Source organism: Octodon degus, unplaced genomic scaffold, assembly GCF_000260255.1.
Source record: "Octodon degus isolate 3935 unplaced genomic scaffold, OctDeg1.0 scaffold00105, whole genome shotgun sequence".
Classification (NCBI taxonomy): Eukaryota; Metazoa; Chordata; class Mammalia; order Rodentia; family Octodontidae; genus Octodon; species Octodon degus.
This window is the reverse complement of record NW_004524681.1, coordinates 5,727,092-5,749,053: the sequence shown is the minus strand read 5'-3', so window position 1 is coordinate 5,749,053 and position 21,962 is coordinate 5,727,092. Positions and strand designations below refer to the sequence as shown.

Below are 21,962 nucleotides of genomic sequence, written 5' to 3'. Positions count from 1 at the left end.
TTTTTAATAACTAGAGATGTGGCTCTCTGGCGCGGCCCCTGCCTAGAATGTGTGAGGTTCTAGGTTCAACCCTCAGCACCTCCAATAAAAGAGACAGGGAGAGGGGTAAAGTGTGCAAGTGCGATAGTGGGTAGAGGTCGGGGTGACGCCCTGTGCTCTGGGAGGCCATAACGTGGAAGGTGTTCAGCCAGGGGAATTCAGTGAGATGTGAGATGGTCTCAAAGAATAAAAAGGGTTGGGGAGGTACCTCAGGGCCAAAGCACTGGGCTCAATCCCCAGTATGGGGTGGAGCGGACCCCTGTCTGTACAGAGTTACTCATATAGGGCGCACTTGCCCCCTTCCCCACACCACACAAGCTCTGCTTGAACGCAGCCTCGCAGATTCTGCTTTCTTCGCTGATAGCCGTGTGAACAAATGCGAAAGCCAGGCTAGATGAAGACAGAGGCCGGTTTCTGGTCACTGTTCTTCACAAATATGTCTTTTGTCTCTGCCACTGGGGCCAAGGAAAGAGGCCTCACATTTTCAAAAACAAATGGTACTTTCAGGGCTGCTCTAGAGTCTGGGCCACACCCTCCTGGCGGAGGCACGGACCTCACAAATGCTGAAGGAAAGCGAAAGGGGCCGCCTAGAGCTTGAAGTCACAGTAGGGATCCCTGGCCTCTCCACCTAGCATCCTGCACTTGGGCACGACCTGCTGGGAGCCCTGAGGTCCCCTCAGGTCCCGACCCCGGCTGAGGTCCTGTCTTAGGGGGCAGCGTTCACTTAGCTGAAGACTCCTACCCTGGGAGTTTGCGCTAGAAGGAAAGCGAGAGGAAACACCCCGCACCAACAGTGGTCACTTTGTTTATTGTTTCACCCCAAGGAGAGGAGTGGGCTGATGTAAGGGAAAGAGAATGCACTTGAAGATTTGCTTTTAAGACCATAAAGCCCCGCCCACGCTGTGAGACCAAAAAAGATATTTTGTCTGTCCTAACAGAGTTCAAAACCCATCATCCAACAAAGCCAGCTTTCTTCAGGAATGCTCAGCCATCACAGTACTGAAGTTACAATTTTTCTGTGTCTCTAACCCTTAAACAGTTAAGCTCCTCTGGAGGCAATGTTGCCTAGTTGTCCCCTCCACTCACCCCTTTATTTTTTGGGTTTGGAGACTTTATCACAATCCTAGACAAAGGGGCCATTGAATAGGGACAGGCTACGCAGCGCTTCCCAGTGAAAGTGTTTCTCCAGTAAATGGGAAGGCCGGAGAAGTGAGTAACGTGAAACGAAGCAAAGGGCCCGGCTGGGAAGGTGGGCAGCAGAGCCTCCCACAGCTCCCTCCCGGCCACAGGCAGTCATGCAAATGCACGCTCATGTGTTCCAGTTGTGTCCAGGCAAACAGACACGAGAACAAAACTTTAGTCACAGCAAGAGCCTTTGTAAAAATCAAAGTCAAAACTCCTCTGGCAAAATGTTCCCTTATTGGGCCAGCGAGGTAGCTCAGTGGACTAAGTGTCAGCGTAGGCAAGTGCAGGGACTGGGCTCAATCACCCCAGCACCACATGCCAAACCCACCCCACCCTGCACGCGCTGAGCCTATACCACGCACCTGTAATCCCAGTGCTGGGGAGGCTAAAAACAGGAGGACCACTGCAAGTCTGAGCTGCGTAGTGAGACCCTATACCAAATACATTTTAAAAAAAAACACCTTATTTCTGCTTTCCAAGGAAATCTGCCTGCAGGCCTCAGAGCTAGGCTGTCCCTGCCGCTCAGATTGCTTTCCTACTGGGGACCAGAGAGTTGTGCCACAGCACAGACTGTGTCCTGCTGCTCCGGCATGCTGAGGAAAATCACGCCATCTTTTTGGAACCTTGGCCTTGGAGACATCAAGGCCAGGGATCTACGTGCTCAGTCTGGTCCAGCCTGGTGAGACCAAAGCCAGCGAGGGCGCTCTGGGAGCCGGAGCCGGCTTTCCTGGCACCCGAACACAAGGCGTGCAGTCAGTGCCCGTGGGGCAGTGGAGGAGGACGGCTCCAGCTCCCTTTGTGCCCTTATCGGGGTGCATCTCCTGGCCCGGGAGGGGGCACCCCCAGCTCACAGAAGGTACCCTTTCATCTGGGGAACTGGAGACTCTGGCCCCAGGGTGGGCAAATCAAACCTGCACTGCCGCGTGCTGTCTCTACCACCTCCCTGACTCCTCGGGCCCTTCTGTCCACCTGCACTAGATTCAAATCCGGCTCTCAAGCACCTTTGCAATTTGACGCAGCTGGGCAGCCAAGGACACAAGTTGTTCTGTCTACCCTCAAAGGCGGACCCTTCATCCCGCTGGAATGAGGCAGAAGGGCAGCTTGGCCTACACATTCCATCCCCTGCCAGTCTCCCCGGTTCCCAGAAACTAAGTGTTGATGCTCTCCTAACCCCGTGATGACTTCCCATAGTAAAATCACATTAGCTGATTTGAACACCTTACACCCAGAAACTGAGAGCACAGAGAATCTGTAAGTAGGGCTGGGGACATAGCTCAGCAGCACAAGGGCCCATCTGGCAAGCACAAGGTCCTGAGTTTGATTCCCAGTACCAAAAAGAGTTTAAAAAAAAATTTTTTTTTTAAGGCTGGGCATGGTGGTGCACACCTGAAATCCCAGCACTCAGGAGGTTGAGGCAGGAGGATCGTTGTGAGTTCAAGACCAGCCTGGGCTACAAAGTGAGCTCAAGGCCAGCCTCAGCTGCATAGTGAGAATCTGTCTCAAAAACACAGAAAAGTAAAGAACCCATAAGTAGTTAACTCATAAAAATGACAGTAGAGTCAGTTTTATACACAATACAATGGGATTCGTCAATCCAAGAAATTATTTTCCTTTACTTCAACATAAGCTGCACTTATTTTTTAAAAAACGTCTGTTTAGAAAAATGTCCAGGGCTGGAGAGATGGCTCAGTGGTCTAAAGCACCTCCTTGGAACAAGCTTGGCAAAGCATCAGGGACCGCTGTTCAATCCCCCAGCACCACATGCCAGCCTGCCCCGCCCCCTAGTGGGCTGAGCTGGCCTCTCTCTCTCTCTCTCTCTCTCTCTCAAATAAAAAATTAAAAAAAAAAATTAAAAAAAAAAAGAAATGAAAAAAAAATGATAAAAAAAAGAAAAATGTCCAAAATACTATAAAGGCATGGGGTTGGGCATTAAAGAGAACACTTACGGTCAAAGCTCATTTTTTTAGAAACCAAAACTGATCCAACTTCATCAGCCACTTGATTCACCCCATTTTGCTCTCACTGATATACGTCTAATTCCAAATATTAGGCAAATCCTCAAAGGAAGAAAATCTGGCCCTGTTTAATATTATCTAGAAGTCTGCCGTAAAGCTGTCTGTGGTACTGAGGGCGATAACAGTTGGTCGAATGAATATAGACTTCCACCACTGGTTTGTAGAGAACAAACAACTGGTTCTTTCCAACGCTTTTGGGCATATACACCATAGGTTTCATCCGGGAAACCAGGTATGTGTGTGCGTGCTCGCATCTCAGCTCTGAAAGGAATCCACACCCGGCCTACTCTGTCAAATCTGGTGGCAGAGAGTGGCAGGCCAGTTCTGGTAACACGTCTCCGAGGATTCCCGAACCCAGCCACTCAGGTGAGGGTGATCAGACTTTAAACTTCTTATTAATCAATGGACACCTGATGCAAATGCGGATTTCTGGGGCTGCTTGTAGAGGTTTCATCTGGGTGAGTCGCCAGTCCCTGGGCTCAGGAATCTTGTGGATGCTAGGAGCAGGGGCGCAGCTGATTGGCCTTCCTTTGGCCTCGCAGCACAGGGTGACTGGCTTCAGGCTCTACAGCTTTCCCAGATGGCTTCACTAGTGGACCCTGTTAGACTGATACCTCAGATATCATGGGATTGTAGGCGCAGGCAGCCTCTGAAGGGTGGCTGGATCAGGGAGGGGGACAGCTTAGGAGGGGCGGCCGGGTCTGAAGAGGCTGTCACTGTGGGCACCACCCGGAAGGTTACATCTTCCTTCCCGCCCGCCCCCTTGTTCTCTTGCTTCCTGTTGCCCCGCTGTGAGTGGTTCTCCTCTGCTGCCACCCCTGCCTTGGAGCCAGCCAGCTACAGAGCCAAGCTCTACAAAGAGCAGACCAAAATAAACTTCTCCTGTCCTTTGTGGGTGTCCAGCATTTTGTCCCAGCAATGAGGGAAGTGACTAAGACAGATGCCAAGGAATCAGGTCACCTGTTCCTACAGACTCAGGGAGGGGAGGCTACATGACCTCTACACTTTTCATCTGGGGAGGAAAAAATCTCTTTTCAACTTCATTGGTCTATGTGTAAGATGTAGTAGAAAAACTAAAACTCAATTCCCCAGCAGTCTCCAGAATTTGCACTTTTCTTCCTTAAAAATTAAAACTTCATGCTGCTTTTGGAGGCCTCCTGGGGAAACACCAGTTCAAAAATAAGGGATTTCCGTGGCACCTCTGGTCCAAATGGCAGCCTCATTTTGAAATCACCAGACTTCTCTTCCAATATTCTGTGTTACTAAAGCAAGCGAGGGGTCATGCCCTTTAGCTCAGTTGTTTAAGTGCCTGCTTAAGCAAACGCAGTCAGGCTCAGGATACTGTGGTTCGATCCCCAGATCCTCACGCCTTACCCAACCTGCCTTTAAGGCATCCTGAGCCAGCCAAAAAAGAAAAGAAATCCCTCTGAACTTTTATCGCTTCTCCGTCTTTTGGCTAAAACCAAGTGTAGCAAGCCAGGGGCCGGCGAGATGGCTCAGTAGAATAAGTGCTTACCTGGCAAGTGCAAGAGGCTGATTTCAACCCCCAGTTCCGAAAATAAATAAATAAATAAATAAAATAAAAATAAGAAAACCTTTCCTTTAAAAAAATAAATAAATAAAAATAAAGCAAGCCACTGCATATGAGTTTGAGAACACTTTTTTTTCTTCTAGTAGAGATCAGAAAATGACAAAATTATCATATTTATGGGTGCCTTTATGAAACCCTTCCAAAGATCTGTTATTTATTTATTTATTTATTGGTGCCAGGAGTTGAACTCAGGACCTTGTGCTTTCCAGGCAGGTGCTGTGCCACTGAACTACATCCCCAGTCCAACACTTCCAGAGAAAATGCACAAATACGGAATCTGACATCTTAAATCCAAGTCAAACTTCCGCCTAAGGGACAAACATCTTCTCAACCTGTCACTTCTGGCTCTCAGCACTTCCCAGACACTTGTTCCTTGAACTTTTCTCACTGTGACACACAGTGCGCAGGCGTCTGGGAGGCCTGGGCTTTGGATCCGCAGCCCAGACATCCTCCCAGGCGCCTCGGGAAATGCCCTAATCTCTCGGGTGCAGCAATCTCATGGGCAGCATAGGATTAACAGTTCTGTCTTTCTTCCCCTCGTCCTCTTCCTCCTACCCATGACAAGACAGCCGTGGAGCAGCCCTGTTGCCACACTGTGACAGCTGTCCTGGCCAGGCCAAAGACCCCGGCTCAGAATTAGGCCTGAATCGCAGTCCTTCCCAGGGGTTTGACATCTGGGACCAAGAGAGCCACCGATGGGCACTCTGAGGCCTCGGGAACCTCACTGAGTCCGCTCATGGACTCTGCAGGCACCACAGGTCTCCCCAAAATCCTTTTCAGCAGTTCTCCCTTTGCTTAAGTCAGGCAGTCACTTTCTGTTTCATAACAGTGAAACTACTCTCTGTAAACACCCACTTGCGGCAGATGGCCACACACACGAGGATCTCTTCTACCTCACAGCTCAGATCACGGTAATCTCCGCTCAAACTAACAATTTAGGAAATGTGCACTGAATGATAAAAATATGTTGCCAGTTAACATCTACCATGCAATCCCATCTCAGTTTTTAAACATGCTTAGAAAAACTGTTATGGTTTGCGTCTAGCTTGCCCCCCAAAGCCTCTTGTGGTCATAGGTGGGGCTTTTTCAGAGGCAGCTGGATCTAGAGGGTATGAGGCTGGGATTAAGGGTGTGGGATTCCCTCCCTGGCTGTGTGTACTTTTAATAACATAAAATGAATTTATATACATGACAGCAGATCCTCCAGTGCTCCAGAGGCAGAAGTCTAGCTGCTAGATTGTTTAAATGTAATAAAGATGCACAATATAAAATTCCTTTAGTCATTTTAAGTGTATGGTTTAGTGGCATTAGTGCCTTCACATGCTCTGTGACCTTTCCTGCCGTTCTCTCACCCTGCTTAACCACCAAACACCAGCAGCCCTGGCATCTGCCACTCTCCCTCCCACCCCGGGGCAGCCCCTGCAGCTCCCCTACAGGAGTAGCTCTGTGCAGTATGACCCCCTATCTTTTGGGGAGAAATGTCTATTAAAGTTCTTTGCTTGTGTTTTTAAACAAGGTTCTTTGTTGTGGTTGTTGGTTTGTAGGAGTTTGTGTATTCTGCATTATGAACTCCCGGTCAGACACTCAGCCAGGAGTGTTGCTCTCTGTGAGTTGCCCCGTGAGTATGTGTCTTGCACCCTCGAGCCCTGTGCCTGCTGTGCCAAGCCTGCCCTCTGAAGGCTAAGGAAAGGGTGCGGTTGGCTTTCCCACCCTCTCTCTGTGTCTTTCTCAGCCTCTCTCTGTGCTGCCCTGGACTCTACTGTACTGGTAGAACCCTTCACAATTGAGTGAAGACCATTTGCTTAATTGCTACCTATTTAAAGGCTTCAAAATGAGTTGACTTAATTATCTGAGTAGTGAGATCTTAGTCCAAAATAGGTTGCGGGAACTGCAGAGCAGAGAACCTTGCAACTAGAAAATGTGGCCACTGTCTGTCTGTCTGAGTGTCTCTGTTCTTTATAGTCCTCTCTCGCGCTGTCTCTCTCTCCAAACATCCAACAAGGGCCTCCTGATACCCACATGCATATACAAGGAAGTGTTTCTACTTACACAAATGCTTGCCTAGTAAATTCCAGTCACCAATGTTGTGTCTTACTGCGTGGCTTACGGTTCTTTCAGCTGAGGAAGGTCGTGAACCTTGACCCGGGGACACCAGACACTGCAGACTCAGCCCTCTTTCCTGGCCATGCACAATGAAACTTGTTCTAACCAGCTGGATCCGCCCCATTGCGCCCACGATGCTCATTTGCAATCCTTAGCGTGACCACCGTGAACTAGAACTTTTAAATGTCTGAATTTTCTTTCCTCCTGAGCACTCTTCTCAGTAAGTGTCTTTATGGGAGCATTCTCCCACCCACAACGTTAACAGTGGGTTTTTTTTTTTTTTTAATGTCCCTCTTGTGTTTTTTATTTCATGTCATCTGGGTGGCATATCCCCTAACAGTCTCATCCTAACTTAAGCAGTCCGGCGCGCCACGTGCTGCTCAGGTGCAGGCAGAGCGCAAGCACGCAGGTCCATGCAGAGCCGGAACCGGTCCTGGGAAACTGAGAAAAGTGCCTGCTGGATTCCAACCAACGGAGGCCGTAGGGGAGCTGCCTGGGAGTAGGCCTCCGCCCGCGCAGAGGACCTTTTTACTCCTCCTTTTTTTTTTTTTTTTTTTGGTCGTTTCCTCCTGATGCTTCCTCCTGATGCTACATCTCTTCGAAGCCACCTGCATAGACCTCGTGCAGACGCCCCGCCGCGCGGCCCCCTGCGTCTGCCTCAGGTCCCGCGGCTGGTGTGCGCTCTCTGCTGCGCACACAGCACAGCTGAGCAGCTGACTCAGATAGTGAGTGGAGTTCACAAAAGCGCTGCTCACTGCTCTGGCGCAGTGACGCTGCCGGCAGGATGCGAGTCTCTCACAGCGTCTTCTGCCATCCTCTTACCAAACGCCCGGCCAGACGCTGCCACTGTGGGCCGGGGTCGGCTTGGTCTCCTCCCTCCTTCCACGCGTTCCTGTGGCTGGACCTTCACCTCATCCAGATTGTAGCTCTGATTTCTGCTCCTCACATGGGGCTCCCTGGCCACCAAATCTAGAACTCTAAAAATGGCCACCACCCTCAAGCTTCCCTAAATCTGGCCAGAATGTGGCCCACCACGTTGGAGTCAGACATAGACTTGTCTGTGAGGTGCACTGTCACCCAGAGACTCCCTCAACTGCGAGGATTGGTCACAAGTTGAATCTTCACAGCAGGGAAAAGATTCAGCCCCTTCCTATTTTCGAAAGAATTGGGAAGAATGGACACACAAGCTTATGCGATTTTAAAATCTATCAGCCTCGCCTGCACGTCAAAGCCTCCCCAGTACTTGAACTGTTCCACGTAGGGCTCCTAATTCTGGAATTTGTCCTGGGGAAACGATGAAGTCATAAATTAGGCGTGTGCTGGTATGCTTATAATAATGAAAAACTAAAAGATGCCACACAGCCACGGAAGAGTATGGAGCAACAGGCCAGGTGTCTGATGCTGGTGGCCAAGCAAAAGGAAGCCTGTTCGGGCCACAGAACAGCGTCCAGCAAAGCACGGCGCTCCGACACACGCCACAGCAGACGCAACCTTGCTGACACGGCCCTGAGTGAAGCGTACCAGCCAGGAAAGGACAAGTGGGTATGTCTGCTTGCTCAGAGCTTAGGAGTACTGAAAACCACAGAGACACAAAGTAGAACTAGGGATTGCCAGGGGCTGGGGGGTGGGGACAGAGGATGAGGGGTTAGTGTTTAGTGGGCAGGAATTTCAGTTCGGGAAGATGAATGGATACGAATGGTGATGATGGAGCATAACAACGTGAACATCACAATGCCATGGAACTGCTTGCTTAAAAATAGCTACCGGAAAATAAATTTTCCTCTATGTATGTAACCATTATAAAAAATGAGAGCAAGAAAATTCTCCATAGGGAATAGACAGTAGATAATATTGTTTCTATTTTCTTAAAAAAAAAAATCACTGAAAGCTCAAGGAGAGAAGACAAGACTGGAAAGGCTGGGGCTGGAGAGATGGCTCAGTGGTCTAAAGCACCTACTTGGAACAAGCTTGGCAAAGCACAGGGACCGCGGTTCGATCCCCCAGCGCCACATGCCAGCCAGCCGCGCCCCCTTCACACTTTCCTGTATTTCCAGATGTTCTAAGTAAACATGTAGCAGTGTTAGGACATCAAAATAAAATTTAAAAGCGCTCTTCCTGCAAGCCTGTCTCCTCCTCTCCGTTGTTATTCAGCAGGGATGACTACCTGCGAGAGTGGGGCCTGCGCATTTCCGCTCGGCAGCCTGTGTGCCCGGCAGGACATAAGTGCCACCCGGGGCAAAGACGCTTTGATCTATTCTTGCTGGATCCTTAATTCTTGAACATTTCCAGGTCCTTAATGGGCACTCTATAAATACTTCAGTGAAAAAGAATGAGTCAACGAATTAATGGATGAATAAACAAATAAATAAGTCACCCTCTGCATCTCCATCTGTCCCTGCTGCTATAATAAAACATGTTAGACTGGGTGATTTATAAATAACGGAAACGTATTCTTTTCATAGCTCTGGAAGCCGGGAAGGGGAAGAACGCAGCTCCAGCAGGTTCGCGTCTGGCAAAGGCGCGCTCTGGGTCAGGCAGAGCCTCCTGCACACCGTCACGCGACAGGGAGGGCAAAGGGCCCTTCACACCTCTTCTACGAGGGCACGGTCGGGGCTTAGATCTCTAGCGCCCACCCCATGGGCTCCTGTGTCCAGAGGTGGGGCTTTTGGAGGGTGACTGGCAAACGGGCCCTGTGCCTAGATCGCTCAGGTGATGAGCTCCCAGCGCTGGTAGGAGGCGCTGGTGGGAGGAGGGCGGTGAGGAAGTGTGCGGGGCTTCCTGGCCACCCACCGTGAGCCGAGCAGCTTCCCTCCCTCCGCAACCTTCCGCCACGCTGCTCCTGCCTCGGAGCCAGCAGCTCTGGGCCGAATCCTCTACAACTGTGATCCAGGCTAAGCTGTCCTTCCTGAAGGCGCAGGCTTGGAGTATTTTGTCCCAGCCACAAGGAAGTGGCCAATAGGCACTAACCTCATTTGTGAGGCTTCTGCCTTCACAACCTGGTCCCCTCCTAAAGACTGCAACTCATAATACTCACAGGCAGTGAGGTGTCCACCTGTGACTGGGGGTTCGGGACCAGACCACAGCCTTGAGGTCAGCCCAGTGGCACCCTTTGTCCTGGGCCCCCATCCCAGATACCTGGGATGTCACCTCTTCCTCCTATCTTTAGGGCACTCAGGATTACAGGGAGGGTTTTCTCAGTAAAAGGATGATCAGAATGGAGGGGAAAGGCCTGGCCTAAAAATGCTCCCAGAATACTGTAAGGCTGACAGGGTGACTAGCCTAGAAACCATAAAGATAACTGAATGGCCTAACAATGGGAAAGTGAATCTGAAAAAGAGAAGAAATATTGTAGCTGTCTCCAAATGCTGGTAGAACAGCCAGGAAGAACTTGCATTTATTCAGTAAACATCCACCACGTGTCTTTCAGGTTCTAGGGGCTGAGGCAGGAACCAAGTGTTTCCAAACAATGGGATTAGATTTCATGTGTTTGTGGGTTGTGGTGGTGCATTCCTATAATCCCAGCACTCTGGAGACTGAGGCAGGAGAATTGTTGCAAGTTCAAGACCAGCCTGGGCTACAAAGTGAGCTCAAGGCCAGCCTGAACTGCATAGAGAGACCCTGTCTCAAAAAGAGAAGAAAAAAAAAGATACAAAATATTTCATGTGTTTGATTGCAGAGGACTGAGGGGGAGAAGGTTGGACGTGATCAGAATGCCTCATAAGGCTGAGTCCAAATCAGTGCTTCTTAAAGTATATAACATGAAATACTAGGGATGTGTGCCTTGGTCATGTAGGTTATTAAAAAAAAAAAAGAACTGGGCATGGTGGCACACACTTGTAATGCCAGCACTTGGGAGGTTGAGACAGGAGGATCACAGCGAGTTTAAGACCAGCCTGGGGTCTACAAAAGTGAGCACAAGGCCAGCTCAAACTGTGTAGTAAGATCCTGTCTCAAAAAAATCAAAAAATAATTCCCTGGCCCAAATCAGTTCAGCATTTTTTTGAGATAAAGTTGGACTCTAGACTTCAGCCCAAGACCTCTGAGAGTCCTCCACGAGCCACTCCATACTACGATCCTCCTCAAGAGCCACAAGTCTGCCTCTCAGGTGCCTCAGTAAGGTACTTCTCCTAGGTGTGGGAGTCCAGGGGAGAAATGTGAGGGCACGTTCCCCCCCCAACGGTGAGAGCATTTACCTGCAGGGGAGTGGCCAGCAGCCTGGCCCCAGAGAGACACTGAGGCACGCCCGAGATGCTGGGCTCCACGCAGCAGACGCCAGCCCCTGCTCTGTGTCCTTTGCCAGTCTGGCTCCCCTCTCCCCTCCCCTCCCCTTCCTTCGTCCCAGACTCCACTTCCACGCTCCTCTCCATCCTTGCTTTGCACGTGGCTCTGATGAGGCTCGCTAGTGTTGCCGCCTTGCCCCTGAGCTCTGCCTGGCAAGGATTCTGACTTGCTTCCCTGAGCCGCCCAGGGCTGCCTGGCCAAGCTCACTACACAGGAAGGAGGAGGCCCAGACCAGCTCTAGGAGCAGGGACAATGCACGCAGGGACAGCCCACTTCCAGCTATCTCCTTAATGGGTCTGAAATTCTGTAATGTATATTTCTAGGCATAATTTTAAATATTTAGGTACCTGGGAAACCAGCTATTTCTGTCAATTGAATCATCTTACTCCATGGAACCCTGGTGCTTTGCTGAAGGAATAAATGAGACAAAGCCATTCATGCGAGCTTGGTCCCCTGGGAAGACGCTGCCTTCAGCTGAGTTAATAAAACTCCATCATGACTTTGTGGGCTTGCATGAAATCCCTGCAGAGGAAACTGCTACACCCTGAAGTGTACAGGGTGGCACCGATTCTGTCCTCTTACCTTGTAACTTGAGTTCTCATTCCAAAATCCAGAGACCTCATTGATTGGAGCACTTCGATGCAGCCCATGTACTAGAACAAGAAGAGAGAAGAGCAGGTAGGATAAAAACATCACTGGGCTTTTTCTGCACAACATGGGAACTTCCTCGGAAACAGCTGGAATCAGCCCCTGTCATCGAGTTACATTTGCACACCCAACAGCCCTGGATATTTCCAGCCACTACTGGGGACACACCTTCCACCTCAGGTCAGCCATAAGAAGACATTGGCTGAACCCAAACTACAGTATCATCCGTGCATAACACGGCCAAACATGAGCAGAGAAGAACGGAGGATCTGGGTTGGCAGCTGTGGCCCAGGCCAGCCAGTGTGAATGTGCGCCCCGGCTCTGCCCTTGCTTTCCCATGGAGCCTCAGCCAGCGGTTCACCTTTTCCACATCACTGCAGTTAGAACTGTTGTAAGAGGCACCTTATTTCATACATGTAAAGTTTTTAGAGCTATGTGTACATATGCATGCGTGTATGTGTGTATGCATGTGTGTGTGCAGGGAGAGGTGCCCACATATTAGAGGAAGGAAAAATAAACAGGAGACAAATAATACAGGGCTGTCCAATCATTTAAGAGGCAGTAATGAGCACATGGATGCGAGAACGCAGACTTCGGTAACACAAGGTTTCACCATCTTTTGCAAGATCGCTGAACCAGTGAGGCAGTTCAGCAAAGGAAGGAGGAGTCCTGTGCCACCACCCCAGGGACTGCACGCCTGGCCTGAACGTGAAGCGTCGGAAGAGGAGCTGTGCTCACGCAGTGAAAAGGCAGCTTCTGTGTGTAATGTGGGCGGCAAGGAGCCCAGTAGGGCTGCTGCCACTGATGTGACACCAATGCAGCGGGAGGCTGCAGTCAGCAGCGGAAAGAGGTGGGAAGTGGAGGGGGGCAGCTTGGATGCTCCCATCTGGGGAGAGGAAGCAATGACAGCCCATGTGGGAGTGAGGGGAGACGCAAGTGACATCACAGACACATACACCATGGCTGGTTCCAAGGTGGGTGGGATTGGAAGAACGGGACTGGGATGAGTCAGGCTGAGAGGCTGAGTCAAACCCTCCCTGCCGGGGCCTCCGAGGGAACAGCAGCACCATTGACAGCCCAGGGAGACAGGAGGGGGAGAGGATGAACCACTTCAGGATCCGCCAATGATGGTGATGCTGCTGGGGCAGCCAGGAAGGAGCCAGCTGGCAGCTGGAAAGTGCATTCCGGCTCCTGGGGATGAACGACGCCTGCAGACGCAGGCCTAGCCTTTGGTGGGGCTCTGCCAGGCAGGTGGTAGGAGGAAATCCTCTCCAGAGGGCCTGCCGGGTTTCTCCAAGACTCTGGACCAGGTCAGGAAGGCCAAGCCATCTGGTGCTAGGGGACCTGCGGCTCCTTGGAAGTGACCCTGTTCCTGTCACCCTTTCCTCCTTCTGCTTGAAAATGGGCAAGCACCATGGCAAGTTGGCAGGAACAGGGGACAGGGCTCTGCCTGGACATTTCTTACAGTATTTCTCAGCAGGTGCTGTCAACTTAGTGTCCTAAAAACAGCTCAGCTCCCTATCTTTTAAAGTCCTAGATTTATGGAAGGGTTGGCCACTGAGCTACTCCTTGTTCAGGACACCAGTGGTTCCTGGGGCTAGGGACAACACACTGACCCGGACATTCTTAGCCAGATTATTAGCCACGCCCCTCTTGAGGTCTCCCGGATTGGCCCAGGAAGCATCCTGGATCTCGATTCTGGCCCTGTCAGCCTGTATTTCCAAGGCCTGGATATCACCGGGAAGTAAGTGATATCTACAGATTTCTTTAGCATAAATCATAAGGCTTCTTTGGAGAGAGAAGCCAGATTTAGAGGTACTCTAGAAAGCCCATTTTAATAACTGTCAGAAATGGAGCTGCTGGGCTGGAGAGATAGCTCAGCGGTCTAAGCACCTGCCTGGGAAGCCCAAAGACCCAAGCCAGCCACTGAGACCAGATGCATATGCCTGTGATCCCAGTGCTGGGGAGGCTGAGACAGAAAGATCACTATGAGTCCAAGCTGCAGAGCTAGACCCTGTGCCAAATAAATAAATAAATAAAAGATTTAAAAAAAAAATTTAAAAAGAGAAGGAGTTGCCAAGGGCCTGGGCTCCACAGTAGGTGGGTGGAAGAGCGTGGCCTCCGTGGCCCTTCAGCTGCTCCTGCCCTCAGCTCCCACTTCTGCTCCAGACTCCTGACTCTCTGTTGAGGCAGGATTTAGCAAAAATCATGAGGTACGGATCAAGAAACCAGACAGAGTAAGTATGAGTGGGCCAAAATATTAAAAATCCAGGAGGTAAAGGAGATCCTGCCCCCCAAGCCCCAGGCACGCACCAGCCTGAGGGTGCACAACCCTGGCCTGGCTCCAGCCTCATCTGCACTGCAGTGATGGGTCAAACCAGGTGACCACAGGACTGTGACCCCTGTCCACCCCCAGGGACAGATCCTCTCATAACCCAGAGCCTGCTCTCACCCTGCGGAGCAGACCCTTACTTCTTTTGCTTACTCTTGCAATGCCTTTGAGGAACCTTCCTCTTGCTTCTCTCTCTGGATGTCCCACTCAGCTGTGTTCACGACAGCAAGAACCTGAGAAGAACTCCACAGTGACTGCCCATCCCGTGACACCGTCTCCTACACTAGCGGTTCGGGGCAGAAGGGGCTCTCTACCCAGAGCAGCGGGCCTGGCCTCACCCATGGTTCCCTCGGGACGCCTCGTCGGTGCAGAGCAGATGCCATTCTCATCTTTCTCTGCAGCTAAGTCACAAGTGGGTTTATCAGTGCACGAAGGTGCCGACATCCTCCACCCCCGGCACAGGGAATCCCACTCTTGCATATTTGCCTAATATCCAGCGTCAGAACAAACTCATCACATAAAGCTATGGCCCTGCTTTGCCGGCGCCTGCTTACCTTTCAGCCCCGGTCACTCTCCCGCACGCCCCTCACCATTGCCTGGCCTCCTTCCATTCCTCAGATCCACCCAGTTCCTCCCAAAGATAGGGCTCAGCACCTGCTGGCCCTCTGCCTCTGTCTTCCCTCTGCTCTGCAGCTCTGAGTCTTCTTGATCCATCAGGTTCCGACCTAAGTGACACCGCTCATAGGTCCCTCCCGCCTCCCTTCATCACAGCCCCTGTCGCCACATCGCTGTAGTACCAGGCCTGTTTGATAACTTCCTTGCTTGTACCCTTGATCTTGTGCCCCCCAAGAGAACCACAGACCCCCCCCCAGCACCCTCTGGGTGTTCAGTCAATACCAGCTGAAAGCCTGGGACAGCATCTAGTGTCCAACTCTTCCAAACTTTAAAATGAGCAGGGTGGAGGGAGGCTGAGGGAGTGGAAGCTTCGAGCAGTCTCTCCACCCTGGAGGAACAAACAACAGGAACATCCAGGTCCTAAGAGGAGACCCGGGCGCCACAGGCTGGGGCGCTCTCCCCTCAGTCACTTTCCTGCTGCTGGGGCACAGCATCCAACATCTGTGACTTAAAGGAAGAGCACTGTAGTCCCGCTCAGGATTGTGGAGGAGGCAGTCCATGGCTGGTTGGCTCCCAGGAAGAAGCAGGTGACAGGGTGTGGTGCAGAAAAGCAGGTCCTACTACGGCGGCCAGGAAGCAGAGAGAGAAGGGAAGAGCTGGGTTAGGTCGTACCTCCAGCTGGCCTCGCCTCCTGGTGGGACAGGACTGAACTCGCCCATGGTGAGCCTACTTGTGAGTGTGGCGCTCCGTACCCAGTCACTGTCCAGACACATGAGACTTGGGGCCCTTTTAGATCAGAAGCATGATGCTAAGCTCTACAGCTTCCGCAGTTCCCCCATAATTCACCCCATGTGTGCTAGGTCTGGCTTCCCCACTTGACAGGCTGCTGACAACCTAGACGGCAGGATCACAGGGAAGCAGAAGAGAAGGCACCTGCTTCCAGGTGTCTCGCCTGCGTCAGGCTGGAGCCGGAACCAGACCTGGACAACCCAGAGGATGCTGGAAGGGCTGGGAGAATAAGCCACATTCTGAAGAACTGGGGGGCAGACAGACAAGGGGGTCAGGTAGGACAGAGCCACTCCAAGCTGGCAAGGCCTAAGGCCCATGTGAGACACAGTGTCCACGTGGGCTCAGCTCTCAGCCCAGGAGATGTGTCACCAGTGGTGGCATTTGGTTTTCAATGAGGATGGGGATTTCAGAACTTGGGGATAAGGGAGAGAGGGTCCCCAGTGCTTGTCCTAGTCACACTTCATGGCAATAATCGCCGTCCCCAGGGAGGGCCCTGGGTCCCCTTCCCTGATGGTTAACCTGACTTGTCAGTCAGCAGCCACACAAGTGACACCTTGGATCACCCTCGATGTCACCCAGCTCCAGGTCAGAGATGGTCTGAGACAACAGCAGTGGGTACAGTCCCTGTCCACGGCAACTAAGCCGTGGCTACTCCAACGCTGGGAGGGAACCTGGTGTCCCCCTGACTGCACAACCTCTTCTTAAAGCCACTGTTGTGAGCAGTGGGAGGGGACTGTGCTTAAAGGGTATCTGCCCACTAGTAGGTGATGGCCACGTAGGCAGAGTGGAGGGCTGTCAGGGCCCTGGCCAGGAGAGCCCTGTGCATTTGCTAGAAACTGCAGGCAGAACACCCTATTCATTTATTAGGTGCAGGTCGGCATGAAACGTGGTCTGTGTTCTCAAAAAAGCTGGCCCCATAAAGATAGAGCAGCCGAGGGGAGAAAGGACCTATCTGTTTTCGCAAGGCAATCCGCTGCTCTTAACTCCGTTTAATAGATGAGGAGATTAAAGCCTGTGAAAGACCTGGGCCTGGCTCCATTTCACCATTCACTAAGCCTGAATTAGGGTTTATTTTAGAGTCTGCAGCCCGTGGCTGGGGCCCTGTAGGACAAAATGAGAAGGAAGAGAGGGGTCCCGTTGCCTCCTGCCCGTTATCCCTGCGGGCCACTTCCACGAGGGTCACACTCAGGGGAGACCGGGCCATAATGAGGACAGCAGACAGAATTAAATTTGAGTTGCCCTGGGGACAGCCAGCTTCCCCAATTCCCAGCCTGGCCCTGCCATGGCAAGGAAAGGAAAGGACCCTGGAGACCTTTATTTGAGAAGGACAGTGTGGGGAGGAGGGGCGGAGCTCCCCAGCCAGCACTGGCAGAGGTGGGGGCCCTCCAACCCTGACTCCCTGCATGGCCCCAGGCCCAGGGATGATCTGTATCCAACTTCCCTGGGTCTAGGCAGAGGTGAACAGCCAGCTCACAATGACCAGGATTTGGGGCAATGCATTCCAGTGGGGGACCTACTGGGGTTTTCAGAGAGAATGAATGACAGCTGGCTTATGGGATGATCTCACCCAGACCCTCACTGAATGACTTCAGGATGTCACCTACGCACAGAAGATGGATCCCTGTCTTCTCAGAAAGGATGTGCACAGAGACCGCAGGGGCGCTAGCCGTGGCTGCCTCTGGCATCCCTGGGAAAGGGCAGCTTTGTGCTCTTCATTTACATTTGGATGGAGTGCCTTTCCACAGATGAGGCGTTCCCTCTCACAGAATGTTCCTGCCCCTGCGGTCAGAGGAGTGGAGAACACTACGCTAAGCAAGATGGTTAAGGCAGAAGCCTGCAGTGCTGCACAGGGTTAAAATAAGAACAACACAGCGCTCACTGGGGCGCAGTACAGCACCAAGTGGGCACAGCGAGGGCCTACCCTTCAGGCAAGTGGCAGTGGCCGCCAAGGTGGAGGAAGACCCTGCAGGAGCTTCCTGCTGTCTTTAAGTAACTTCTAGCCCCTCTCATGTGCAGGCACAGGGCAAAAGGGCGGTTCCTGCCAGCCTCTGGATGCTGTGCCTCCCTTTTTACTTGCTGCTCCTGCTTCAGCCCCCCACTGACCCCCAACAAGCCAGCTGCTCCTTCCTCCATGACTGCAGGGAAGAGCTGCTCTGCAGCCACCCTGCATTTGTCCTCAGAGCATCCCGCCCTCTTGGGCTTCTCTAGTTTGTCATCTTCCCTTTGGACCAGTCCTTCTTTGTGTCCTTTGCCGGTGCCCACCCCTCCCCCACACACATCCAGGGCTTTTCTTTCAACAACGATGATTGTCTTTCCAACTTGACAGCGATTCTCAACCCTAGCTCCACAGAAGAATCACAGAGGAAGATTAAAAAAAAAAAAAAAAAATGGTATGTTTCTCAAGTTCAGCTCCAGGACAATAAAATCAGCTCTGAGCATAGATATTCTTGCACCTTGGTGTTTCGGGGTGCTGAAGACCCTCAGGATCTCAGGCTGAGCTCTCTCCCATCTTGGAGAGCAGCATAAACACAAATGAATATTTACTTGTATCTCCGATTCAATGCATCTAAATTATCTCTCCAGTTGCTTATCTGGCCCCAACCAATGGTCTCAGCAGGAAAGCCTCCACTTCCTTTTCCTTCGTGTCTCTCATCCGTTCAGAGGCTCGGCTCAGCCTCGTGCTCTTGCGTCCTCTCCTTCTCCCACTGTTAGCCTCAGTTCCACATCCGGCCCGACTCTGAGTATCTCCTCCCAGCACACGCCTCAGTACAGCACACTCACATCAAATCATACGCAGCGAACACAAATTCAGCCGTATGCACTGCGCAGGCAGAAACAGGGGCAGAACCTTCGTTCTCCCCGTCAGCTCAGCTTGCACCCTACTCCGCCAGCCAGACTTTGACCTTCACTGCCCAAGGGAAGGGGACCTCCCTGGAAATGCAAGACATGGACTGACCCTGGCATGTCCTGGAGTTGGACGCACGCTGCACGCTACCTGGTCCACAGTAACAGAGCCCTTGCTAAGACCGGGTCTTCGTGCTTGTTATCACAGCAGGCAGTTAGAGAACCGCGTGTCTGTTATGTTGTCGCTCCGTCCCGATGCACCGCATTCCCACTTAAAATCCTTACGGGCTCCCCATGCCTAACACAGACCTTGAGAAATCTTCAGAAATCGCCTGAAAAACCTATAAAACAGATTTCTTAAAGCAGATTCCTGGGCACTGGCTTCCTCAGTGAGCCTAGGAGAACCGTTCTAATAAGCCAGGGGCTGTAAGAGGGACATTTTGGAGAAAACCCCCGTGTTCAGTACAAGATGCAGCACATGGGGGCCGGCCTGATAGCTCAGTGGACTAAAGCGCCCGCTTAGGCAGAGCGTAGTAGCGGCCGCAGTCGGATCTCCTGCAAGCAGTGCCGGCTCCACCCCCAGGGCGCTGTGAGACAGCAATTAAGACTGGGCGTGGTGGGGCGCCTGTAACCCCAGTGCTTGGGAGGCTGAAAACGCGAGAATCACTACAGGGTAATGAGACCCTGAACACCCTGTAGACCCTGCGCTAAATATGGGGGGGGGGGGTGCAGCACAGACCACAGGACAGGGACTCCTGTCCGGCCCCTGAGGATCTTGAGCCCTTTCCTCCCTCTCCTGTTCCCTGGTGCCTTCCCATGGAAGCAGCGCCGGGCTCCGTCCACCTGGCTCCCGGCTCACACCCGCGCGTCACTGTGGCCGGGTCAAGCTCACAGCCGAAGCCTCCTCCTCGCCTCTCCTACCATGGTCTGACGGCTCCCCTCGCCGCCCTGCCCCACGCACCGTATGAAAGTGTCGTTAAAGCTTCGATGTCCTACAAGACGCTTTCTGTCCCTGCGCCTTGATCCCTCCTGGAGCAGGGGCGGCCTCGGCCGGCCGTCTTCACTGCGCCCTCGGTGTAAAGCCTGGCCGAGGGCGCCTGGCCGTGCGTGCGTGGGCTAGGGCTGGAGGCGGCTCTCGAGAAGAGGAAGGGTGTGTGTGCAGAAGCGCTCATTTTAAAGGTTTAGAGGACATCAGCTCCTCTTTCAAAGTAACCCTCATCTAATATAGGTTTCCCAAAAGAACAATCACAAAGGCCAAAAAAGAAAAAACAGACAAAAAAGAAACTGTGCTTAATAATAGAGGAGTGGGGGGCGGCGCGGGGTGCTCGGAGGGCGCCCCTGGGCTGGGACGGGGTCCCGGGCTTGCTGTGGGGGTGCTGCGCGGCGGCCTGCCCTGCTCCCTGGAGAATCCCACGTTTGAGTCCCCTCCGGTGCCCCTCACCACTGCCCTGCAGAGCGCTGCCGCAGGGAGACAGGTGCGCCCGGCCTTCGGCCTTCGGCTCAGCGGGGCCGGGAGCCGGCGCTCTCCGCGCACCCCTGCTGGCCCTCCAGCTGGCGGGTGCGCGCCTCTGTGTCCCTCTCCGCCTTGACGTGCGAAACCCATCTTTTTCTGGTCTTGGCAGTTTGGGGAAGATGATAACAGCTAAGCCAGGGAAAACACCGATTCAGTTATTACACGAGTACGGCATGAAGACCAAGAACATCCTGGGGTATGAATGCGAAAGATCTGATGTGCAAATACACGTGCCCACTTTCACCTTCAGAGTAACTGCTGGGGACATAAACTGCACAGGTGAAGGAACAAGTAAGAAGCTGGCGAAACACAGAGCTGCAGAGGCTGCCATAAACATTTTGAAAGCCAATGCAAGTACTTGCTTTGCAGTTCCTGACCCTTTAGTGCCTGACCCTTCCAAGCAACCAAAGAACCAGCTTAATCCAACTGGTTCACTACAGGAACTGGCAATTCATCGTGGCTGGCGGCTTCCTGAATACACTCTTTCCCAGGAGGGAGGACCTGCTCTTAAGGGAGTATGCCACAATTTGCTGGCTAGAGTCATTTATGGAAACTGGAAAGGGGGCATCAAAAAACAAACCAAGAGAAATGCTGCTGAGAAATTTCTTTCCAAATTTAGTAATATCTCTCCAGAGAACCATATCTCTCTAACCAATGTAGGAGGGCATTCTTTAGGATGCACTTGGCATTCCTTGAGGAATTCTCCGGTGAGTAGATCAACTTGCTGAAGCAAAGCCTCCTCAGTATTCCAAATACAGATTACACCCACCTGCCTAGTGAAATTGCCAAAGAACAAGGTTTTAACATAACGTATCTGGACATAGAAGAGCTGAGTGCCAACGGGCAGTATCAGTGTCTCGCCGAACTGTCGACCAGTCCTATCACGGTCTGTCATGGCTCGGGCATCTCCTGCGGCAATGCCCAGAGCGACGCAGCTCACAACGCTCTGCAGTATTTGAAGATAATCGCAGAAAGGAAATAAAGTTGGGGCACCTTAGAACATCCTTCGGTAGCACTTCAGAGTTCTCTCCTCTCCTTCCCAAGTCAAACTTTTACTGTAATGTTTGCGAGTTCTTTCAGATCTCTCCAGATTCATCAACACTCCAGATTTAATTATCTCCTGGTAGTTGCTACTAAGCGCTTTTCAATGGGTTCAACTTTGTATTGGTGTATTGTATTTATAAACTTTGTACCACAGGCGTGGTGTCGCACCATTTTACAGAGCCAGGCACGTAGGAAGAAGGAACTGCATGTTCGGATGATAACAATGAGAACAAAGTAAAAGTGCTGATGGCAACATGCATACTGGTGCTTAACCTCTTTCGCACAAGGCTTTGTAAGGGGGATCTCAAGGAAGTTCTTTAGGATTAGTGTTGAGGGACAACATTAACCAGCTCTTACAGAATGATGGTAAAATTTCAGGGAACACGATTGGCCTGCTGTGTATTCAGAACCATGTAATAAAGAACTCTTGTTATAAAAAATAATAATAAGAAGAAGAAGAAGAGAGGAGCTCATCAGTGAACCAAGCCAGAAGACAGTGACTAGATGATTGGTGAAAACCTTGGAACCCGGCCTCAAAAAGATGCGGTACAAACTGCTCATTCCTGTCCCATTTTGTCCTTTAGGAAACCAGATCTTCTGGGTTTTTCCAGAAGTCAGAAATCAGACATTATCTGTGAATTTTCCTAAATTTTAAAGTCATAAGTTACAATGAACATCCAAAATTGCAATTATAAAAACAATTTAATTCACAATAGAATAAGAATAAAATACTTATAAGCAAATTTAGTAGAATAAATACAGGACCTACTTCGAAAAGTATAAATACTGTTGAAAGCAATTCAAAAGGTGAATGAACAGAAAACATCCCAGACGAGGGCCTGCACCTTAGCTCAGTTCTTTAAGTGGCTGCTTCAACAAAGCAATCAGGCTCAGGTTGCTGTGGTTTGATCCCCACAACACAAGCCAGCCAGTCATGCCTTGAAGGCATTCGGAGAAAAAAAA

At 51.5% G+C, this 21,962-nt stretch overlaps 1 protein-coding gene and 1 pseudogene across 2 annotated transcripts in view; one reads left to right on the top strand and one right to left on the bottom strand.

The window, feature by feature from the left end:
• The window catches only part of Shc4 (SHC adaptor protein 4), a 113,335-nt gene that overhangs the window by 71,509 nt on the left and 19,864 nt on the right, over positions 1-21,962 (bottom strand). The window contains exon 2 of the mRNA XM_023724043.1: positions 11,797-11,867. Within this exon, the coding sequence (XP_023579811.1) occupies positions 11,797-11,867 (71 nt within the window). The remainder of the gene's footprint in view (positions 1-11,796; positions 11,868-21,962) is intronic.
• LOC101576668 lies at positions 20,039-21,027 on the top strand (annotated as a pseudogene). The gene has a single exon (XR_192703.2). The product of XR_192703.2 is annotated as an interferon-inducible double-stranded RNA-dependent protein kinase activator A pseudogene (transcript).